The sequence below is a fragment of the Pungitius pungitius genome, chromosome 18 (genome assembly GCF_949316345.1).
Source record: "Pungitius pungitius chromosome 18, fPunPun2.1, whole genome shotgun sequence".
Classification (NCBI taxonomy): domain Eukaryota; kingdom Metazoa; phylum Chordata; class Actinopteri; order Perciformes; family Gasterosteidae; genus Pungitius; species Pungitius pungitius.
In genome coordinates, this window is record NC_084917.1 from 628694 (window position 1) to 638168 (window position 9475).

Consider the following 9475-nt stretch of genomic DNA (forward strand, 5'->3'; position numbering starts at 1 on the left):
CATATTACATGCTACATACTACATATTACATACTACATACTACTTATTACATACTACATACTACATATTACATGCTACATACTACATATTACATACTGCATATTACATACTACATACTGCATATTACATACTACATACTATATAATACATACTACATACTACATATTACATACTACATACTGCCTATTACATATTACATACTACATACTGCATATTACATACTGCATACTACATACTACATATTACATAGTACATATTACATACTACATACTGCATATTACATACTGCATACATACTACATATTACAACAACAAACGACTTACTACATACCACATACTACTTGCTACATACTACATAATAATTACTACATACTACTTGCTACATAATACATACTACCTTATATATGGCATATATATACTGTACTACACTTATACTATTTAATCTCTCACATTCACACAGTTATTTATACTGCAAGTGACAGCGACAGGTGAGCGGCATGCTGGGACACAGGAGGTCACCGTGTGTGCGTGTGTGTGTGTGTGTGACACAGAGGGGGCGGTGCTTGAGCCTCAGGGTCCGGGGGTTGAACACTAAGGTCTGCTCAGTGCGGTCTGACCTCAGACCTGAACGCCCCCCCCCCCTCTAAGCCAGCTGGTCTGGCTTCAGTCACTTTTCTTTCGTTCCTCGTGTTCTTAAAGGAATCCTTGTTTGACACAAGAGACCCGCGGAGCCTCAGCTGGAGCTGGAGCCCTCCAGGTGAGTGTGGGGGGGGTGGGGGGGGTAATGTAAATGTAGTATTACGTTCCTGTGAAGGTGTAACAGAAACGCTGTGATTCATATTTCATCTTCTCTTAATAATAAATGAAGGAACACGTTCGCATTGAAGCAAACTGATCTGATCGATCATCGATCAGTTTGACTCCACTTCCTCCCACGAAAACACCTGTGAAATGACCAAATGTCAATTATTAGCTGCTCCTCCAGGCTCCTCCTTCTGGATTTGCATAAAGCTTTCTGTGTCCATGAAAACTAATCGTTTATTTGTCATGGAGTTTAAATCCATTCTTGTTCTTTGAATATAGAATCAAATTAAGTATATATGTACTATTTAACACACCTGTTCAGGTGCTCTGTGTATAGCTTCACTTTGACTCTTCGAGTCACGTGCTTCTCTTTATGTAATCCTGATTATTGATTATGTACTTCCGGTGTGATCCACTGGGGGGCAGCAGTGGGCCGGATCTCTGCACTAGATCTGTTGAAACAAAACCATAAATAAATAAAATAATTAGTACTCAAAGTATTATAATAAAGTATTTCTCATCCTTTTCTAACCCAAACAAAAAAACTCACGATTCTTTTCTTCTCTATGCGTGTGTGCGCGTGTGTGTGCGTGCGTGTGACGATGACGACGGCGTCCAGGTGCGCACTGAAGAGCCTGAGGAGCGTGCGTGCTGCACGCGACCGACCCGCTGGCCGGAGTCACGCGCACAGGTGAGCTCGGCTTCGTGCGTCCGGGACAGAGTGCGCGTGCTGTAAGTGCGCGTGCGCGGTGCGTGCGGGATTGACAACAAGACACGCGGCGCGGATCTCCTCCTCGCGACCACACCGAGGAAGTTGAGGAACTTCTCCCCCCGTTTCTCCCCCTTTTCTCCCGTGTTGTCCCCGCGAGGAGCCGGTGCAGCGGAGAGCGCGTTTCCACGGCAACACGCGGTGAGACGATGAGACGGTGTCATTATTTATAAGATTATTATACTATTAGACTTCAGATCGATCGACCCGAACAGACAATATCAACAAAGTCATTGATTATTGATCATAAGCAACAAATGTATGAGACTTAAATAAAGCAAAAACCTCCCTTCCGTTCTGTTAGTTCCAATCCTTACAGTAAAGTGTGTATTATGGGATGTTTAACTGTAATCAGGTTGCTCCTAATGACGGATCATACGTGTGTGAAGCATGTTTTACTGGAACATATGAAAGAAGCCATTTGTTGTGACATGTTATCAGGACTCATTAATGAACACATACTCTTACACTTTAAGAGGGATGAAGAATCCTTCTGATCTGTGTAATGTTACTAATATTATTCATATTATTGTGAGTTATGAGACTCACAGCCATGCTAAGCTAAGTTAGCTAGCTCCTCCCTCTTCTTCCAGCCTTTATGCTGTGATGGGGGAGCCTGACCCCCACAAGCCCCCCTCCACAGAGAGGTCCAGTGTCCTGCCAAGGAAAACAAGGGCACTGCCACATGTCACCCATTAGGAAGACAGAGAGACAGACAGAGACAGACAGACAGAGACAGACAGAGAGAGACAGACAGAGACAGACAGACAGAGACAGACAGAGAGAGACAGAGAGGGACAGACAGACAGAGACAGACAGAGAAGTCTAGTCTCCGTATTGTAGTTTTGGGGTAAAGAGTTCACTCGTTTATTTTTGGAGTCTATAAATATCCTGGAGGAGGAGAGGAAGGAGGAGGAGAGGAAGGAGGAGGAGAGGAAGGAGGAGGAGAGGAAGGAGGAGGAGAGGAAGGAGGAGGAGAGGAAGGAGGAGGACGTTTGTTCGATCAAAGTTTTAATCCTACAGACACATATTTTCACGTTTAACTGATGGTTCCTGAATGCCTCACGTCTTCTTTGGAGTGAAGTTCTCTTTTTTTCTTCTGTTTGTCTCTTCTGGAGTTTTGAATCACCTCATTTATCTGATGCTTTCATCCACAGTGACTTACAATAAGATCATTTCAACCAGAAGGAAACAAACAAGAAACAAGAAAGTGTAATTTCATCAAATAAGCCGATGTACAACTTGTTATAGATCAGATCCATTATGAGTCCAGTTTAAGGTCTTCAGTGTGTTAGTGTTTAGTGTGAAGAGGTGACTCTTTAGTTTTAGTTTCTAGTCCAGTGTTCTGCTCTCAGTGAGGAACAAGCAGCTTGATGTTGGGATGGAGGGTTTCACCAGGTCCTGGATGGAGACTGGACCCCATCCATTCACAGCATGCTGCGTGAGCACCAGTGATTTGAACTGGATGAGGCAGCCACTGGTAACCAGTGAAGAGAGGAGGAGTGGAGCATTGTAGGAGAACTTAAGGTTGAAGACCAGTGGAGCTGCTGCATTGTGGATGAGCTGCAGAGGTGGAATGGAGCAGGGAGACCTGCCAGGAGAGAGTTACAATAGTGAAGGAGATGACAAGAGCCTGAATCAGTGCCTGCGCCTCCTTCTGAGTGAGAAGGAGTCGTGTTCTCCTGATGTCGTAGAGCGTGGACCTACAGGATCCTGCTGATGCTGTGATGTTGGGAGTCGAGTGACACCGAGGTTCCTACAGTCAGAGTGGACGTTAACATGGAGATGCCAAAGTTCCTGGGGAGGAGAGTCTTTTCCCGTAAAGAGAAGTAGTTCAGTCTTGTCGGGGTTGATCTTCAGCTGGTGAGCGGACCTCCACTGAGAGATGTCAGTCAGACAGGCAGAGACTCGTGTGAGGGAAGGAGAGAATTAGTTGGGTGTCATCTAGCTGTGGAAGGAGAAACCATGCGGGAAGATGAGGGGACCCAGGACGGAGCCCTGAGGAACTCCAGTAGTAAGAGGACAAGGTTCTGACACAGATCCTCTCCAGGTTACCTGGTAGGTGCGGCCATCAAGGTAGGATGAAAGGAGGGAGAGAGCAGAGCCTGAGACACCAAGTTCCTGATGGGAGGAGATCTGGTGGTTTACTGTGTCAAATGCTGCAGAAAGGTCCAGAAGGATGAGGACAGAGGAGAGAGAGGCGGCTCTAGCAGCGTGGAGATGCTCTGAGACAGCAAGTCTCTGTGGAATGACCTTGAAGCCTGACTGATGGGGGTCAGGAGGTTGTTACGGTGGAGGAGAGCTGGTTAAAGATAACACCTTCAATCGTTTTGGACTGAAAGGGAAGAAGAGAGACCAGAATGAAGTGGGTTTCTTCAGAAGGGTTGAGGTGGGTTTCTTCAGGAGTGGGTTAACGCCTCCTTCAGAGAGTTGTCTTTGTCCTGCTTCATCCTCTTACATCTTCACTTCCAAAGTCCATCCTCTACTTCCTCTCGCCAAGACAACCCGCTGTGTGTGTGTGTGTGTGCGTGTGTGCATGTGTGTGTGTGTGTGTGTGTGTGTGTGTGTGTGTGCATGTGTGTGTGTGTGTGTGTGTGCGTGTGACCTGAGCTCTTAAGCTTTGCTCAGCGAGCAGGACGTGGGTCACATGATCCACTTCGTCTGTAGGGCTTTAGTGGCGATGGGTCAGAGGTCAAAGGACAGACCTCATCTTAAAAGGTATTTCTTATTAACTAATTTGGCCTCGACGAAGAGATGAAACCAACAAATGTCCTGTTGGACCTCAGAGCGTCAAGAAGACAAAGAACACAAAGAAGCAGTTCTGAATCCTGGCCATCGCCATCTTGTTTTTCTTTTACAACCAGAAGTGAGGAGAGGGGGCGGAGCTATCAAAACAAAAACAGACATTCTAAAGAGCCGGAGAAGGTTATATTGTAGCATTTGTACCAAATGATGAGCTAACGTGTTAATGAACGTCATTAATCTAATTGTGACCCGTATTCATGCATGTTGCTACCGGTGAACAGGAAGCGGCCATATAAGTAGACGCTGTACACGTCTCTCGTCAATCAGCGTGTAGCCCCGCCTTAAAGCATCTCCTGCTTTATGCTCTATCAGTGACCTGTCAATCAGCGTGAAGCCCCGCCCTAAAGCATCTCCTGCTTTATGCTCTATCAGAGACCTGTCAATCAGCGTGTAGCCCCGCCCTAAAGCATCTCCTGCTTTATGCTCTATCAGACCTGTCAATCATTGTGTAGCCCCGCCTTAAAGCATCTCCTGCTTCATGGTCTGTTTGACTCTAAATGGACCATCATTCACTAAATGAACATCATGCTGCATTGAAGAAGACTTTAAACTAGAGACTGAGACCATAAACTCATGTTTACAATGTTTACTGAGGGAATAAATCATAGATGGTCTCTGGCTCCTCCCACTGAGGATGATGCTGTTTTCTGAAAATCCTCCAGATGTTTTAACGCACCACTGTTTTCTTATTTGGATTCTGACATGCGGTTGGTTGTGTGAGTGTGAGTGTGTGTGTGTGAGTGTGTGAGTGTGTGTGTGTGTGAGTGTGTGTTTGTGTGTGTGTGTGTTTGTGTGAGTGTGTGAGTGTGTGTGTGTGTGTGTGTGTGTGTGTGTGTGTGTGTGTGTGTGTGTGTGTGTGTGTGAGATTGCTGTGTTCATCCCTCATGGTCGTCTTGTTTGTGCTTTTTAAAGGAGGCGTTTTTGAACATTCAAAAGTGACAAACTGTGAGGACCAGGAAGTCCAACTAAAAACACCAGAGAAGAAGAAGACGTTTGTGTAGAAGCAGAAGAAGAAGCACAAACTAAACGTCAGAAAGCCAAGATGGGGAGGAAGAAGATCCAGATCGCGCGAATCATGGACGAACGGAACAGACACGTAAGTGATCAGAACCTCACACTGCACTGTGATGTCATCATCCATGTGACATCACAATATTTGCATATTCAATCAGATGAATTAATGATGAGACATAAAACTGCACATTTTATTTGACTGACGTGTAGATGCAGAAACGACTTCGTTCACATCGGATTATTTATGACAATGTTGAGAAAATGGTTTGATTTTGAGAATCTGTGTTTAAATTTTAGTCTTTAATCCTCAAAGAAACAAAACGACTCAAATCTTCTTTTCTTTTATCCTCTGAACACGTTTGAATGAAGTCACGCGTGTTTCACACAGACACACACATTCAAACAAACACACTCTGGACCCGCTGTGCAGCGATGATGTCATCATGTCATGTGACATCTGAGTAACGGACTTGGGTGTTTTCCGGGGAAGTGATTCTTCCACTTCCTGTTTTGACGGGAAGTGAAGGCACATATGCTTCCTGACCCCCCCCTCGTCACTCTACCGTATGGTTTTGTCTTCAAACCACTTGTTTTTTAGCTTACTTTCATGGATCTGGTTAAAATAAAAACTTATTTTCAGCGTTAATTTAAAAAAAAAAAAAAAATCATCCAACAAACACCAGCGATCTGTGACTCAGTTCAGAATCAGACTTCACGGCTAATTCAACTTATTTAGTGGAGAACAGGAAGTTGATGGAAACAACAATACGTTTCTTTTCCCTCCTGTTGGCTCCAGTGAAGGATGGAAATCAATGAGCCTGTTTCATCCTCCACGTGGACGTTATTCATGAGGGGGATGCAGTGAGTGCAGAATGATTCGATTCAGCTCTTTAAGCTTCTATTTCAACCTAAGAGTTCATTCTGAAGGCTCCTACATCACTGCAGGTTTAGTGACAATAAGTCCTGTTTCAGTATGATTCATGTGGTGTCAAACACGCTGTCACGGTTTGGGTTCATGTCTTGTTTTATTTTGTAGTTTCATGTCTCTCGTGTCCCTGGGTAACTTCACTTCCTGTCTTGTCCTGTCTTCCCCTGTGATTGTCTGCAGTGTCTGATTGTTTCCACCTGTGTCCAATCACCTGCTCCCCTGTGTGTTTAACCCTGTCAGTCTCTTGTCTCGTGTTGCATGTTGTGCGCGTCCTACATGTTGTCCTTGTCTGGATGTCTGAGAGTCATCGTTTTTTTCCACTTGATGGTTTTTTGATTTCCTGGATCTTGGATCTATTAAAAGGTTCCTGTTTCGCCTTAAAACTCTGTGTCTGAGTCCTGCCTCTACCCGCATATTTATCATTTATTCCAACAGTTTAACATAATAAGGGCATCTTTATATATATATATATATATATATATATATATATATATATATATATATATATATATATATAATCTCAAATCTATTAGAATATGTATATGTACATATTGAGATGCACCTATGATCAGTTTGTTGGAGAAACACCTGATCAGTGTGTTGAGGAAAGACCAACTTCACACAATGAATTCTTTTGGATGAAATGTGCCTGTTCCCACTTCCTGGTTGTGTGTCCTCACCACGGTCCTGTGTGCGTGGCATCTGGGTACCTACCGGTATTTAACTTTAACACAACGACGTCATATACGCCGTTAGCACGTAGCTAACTAGCTAGCTAAACATCCAGGTGTAGAAGTCTGGTCCTGAGGGCTGATCTGGGTCCAGTCGGTCGGGTCTTGTTGGGAGGACGCTGCCGCTGGTCGCTCTTGTTCTGTTGTTAACTCGTCCTGACGAGAGGCAGCGAGGGGAAAGAGCTTTAAATATCTATCACCAAAATCAGTAGATGTAATCCTCTGGAAAACACTTGTATTAAATACGTCAAAATCATCCTCTGGGACCATGAACGTCATTGTCATGGAAATAAAGTTCTTAGTGAAGCACACACATCAGCAGCATGAGGTTACCAGAGGATTCACCGAGAGTCGCTTCATCCTCTGAGGATCACCCGTTTGATGACAAAAAAGTCCTCATGAAGTTCATGCTCCCCACCGCTGGGGAACATGAAACCACAGTGTCTTCAAAGCAGAGTCGAAGCTCTCGAGTTTTAGTCCGATCTGCAGAGATCTAATTTGGTGTCCCCCCCCCAGGTGACCTTCACCAAGCGTAAGTTCGGGCTGATGAAGAAGGCCTACGAGCTGAGCGTGCTGTGCGACTGTGAGATCGCCCTCATCATCTTCAACAGCACCAACAAGCTGTTCCAGTACGCCAGCACCGACATGGACAAGGTTCTGCTCAAGTACACCGAGTACAACGAGCCGCACGAGAGCCGGACCAACACCGACATCGTGGACGTGAGAGACACACACACACACACACACACACACACACACACACAAACCCCGGACATTTGTTATAAACCTGAATCCTGAAGAAAATCTTTCTTTTGTACTTCATAAATTGTTCCAAATTATTCCGATTACGGACGGTGTGTGTGTGTGTGTGTGTGTTGTAGTGTGTGTGTGTGTGTTGTAGTGTGTGTGTGTGTGTGTCGTCTTAAGCCGGCCTGTTAGAGGAGCACTTCTGACCTGTGGGTCACGGACACACCTGAGCTGTCACATGACCCGCCCCCAGCACCTGGATTACAGCCCTGTAATCTCCCACAATCCCGTGCAGCTCGTTAGTTTAATCCGTCTTCATCTCTGGATCATTTGCTGCGGAGGAGTCTTTCATTTCTTGGAGCGAAGGGTTCACAGAGGGATTATGGGTAATAAATCAGCTGGTAGCATTTCAAACACGCCGCTCCTCGGATTGGATTTTATGCTAAGCTAACTGCTACATATGAGATCAGAAAGAACTCAAAGTAGATTCTTGTGACACAGAAGAATAAGACAGTATGATGAATATGATCAATAGAATAAATAGTATTAACTGCTAATGATAGTAATGGCAAATATTCAATAAGAGTAGTATAATAAATAAACTACTTTAAATCAATTAAATTAAATACAGTGTTAAAGAAAGTGGAGATTATTTCGGTTCGGTTCGTAATTTAATATTGATTAATGTCTTTTTTAATTAATCTTTATTTTTTCTTAAATTCTCATAATATTGTGCAAACATACAATAAAAATCAGATATTCAGTTTATTATCCCAAACATAAGAATATGTAATGAATATGTAAACGAGAGGCTGCAACAGACAATAATTAATAAAATAGATAAAAGTCTTTTGTCCTCATTTGTCTTCTGAAAAAGATTCCCTTCATATTTTCATGTAATCTCAAATGTTTAAAACAAAGATATTCTGTTTATTATCGGTTTATTTTTTAATGTTTCATTATTTTTTAAATAGTCAGGTAATAAAAATACCAAAAATGTTCTGGTGACTCGATCTGAAACCCAGAAACATTTCATCAAAACCTTCATCATCTGAGCAGGAAGAACAAGAAATGAAAACAGTACTTTTGCAGTATTCTCCTTCTCTACTTTTTAAAACTGATATTTTGTTATTATCACATTTTACTTTTTAGTCCGTCGATGGAAAATAAAGAGAAAAAAGAGAGTTTGTTGTTTTTCTGCAGAAGAAGAAAGAATCCTTTGTTTTACTCGTCATTTCTTCATGTGGCGCGTTGGCAACGCTTCCTGTGTGTGTCTGTGTGCGTCTGTGTGTGTGTGTGTGTCTGTGTGCGTCTGTGTGTGTGTGTGTGTGTCTGTGTGCGTCTGTGTGTGTGTGTCTGTGTGCGTCTGTGTTTGTGCGTCTGTGTGTGTGTGTCTGTGTGCGTCTGTGTGTGTGTGTCTGTGTGCGTCTGTGTTTGTGCGTCTGTGTGTGTGTGTGTCTGTGTGCGTCTGTGTGTGTGTGTCTGTGTGCGTCTGTGTTTGTGCGTCTGTGTGTGTGTGTGTCTGTGTGCGTCTGTGTGTGTGTGTGTGCGTCTGTGTCTGTCTGTGTGACACACACACTCCTTTGTGCGGCTCAGATCCCTCCCAGCTATATGCCTGGAAACCGGTAGCAGCCTAAAAATAACCTGGTACACAGCTAAGAATAGCCATGACGAGTGT

General features: G+C 43.8%; 1 protein-coding gene across 3 annotated transcripts in view; it reads left to right on the plus strand.

Annotated features, from left to right (window-relative positions):
* The first annotated feature begins 616 nt into the window (after nt 1-616).
* LOC119227125 (myocyte-specific enhancer factor 2C-like) overlaps nt 617-9475 on the plus strand; it is a 16011-nt gene continuing 7152 nt past the window's right edge. For 2 of the 3 annotated variants that reach the window (XM_037485620.2, XM_037485623.2), the window contains exons 1-4: nt 617-756; nt 1423-1713; nt 5290-5473; nt 7567-7770. In XM_037485620.2, the coding sequence (XP_037341517.2) occupies nt 5420-5473; nt 7567-7770 (258 nt within the window). In that variant the 5' untranslated portion in view covers nt 617-756; nt 1423-1713; nt 5290-5419. The remainder of the gene's footprint in view (nt 757-1422; nt 1714-5289; nt 5474-7566; nt 7771-9475) is intronic. The other variant, XM_037485621.2, reaches the window with a different exon arrangement.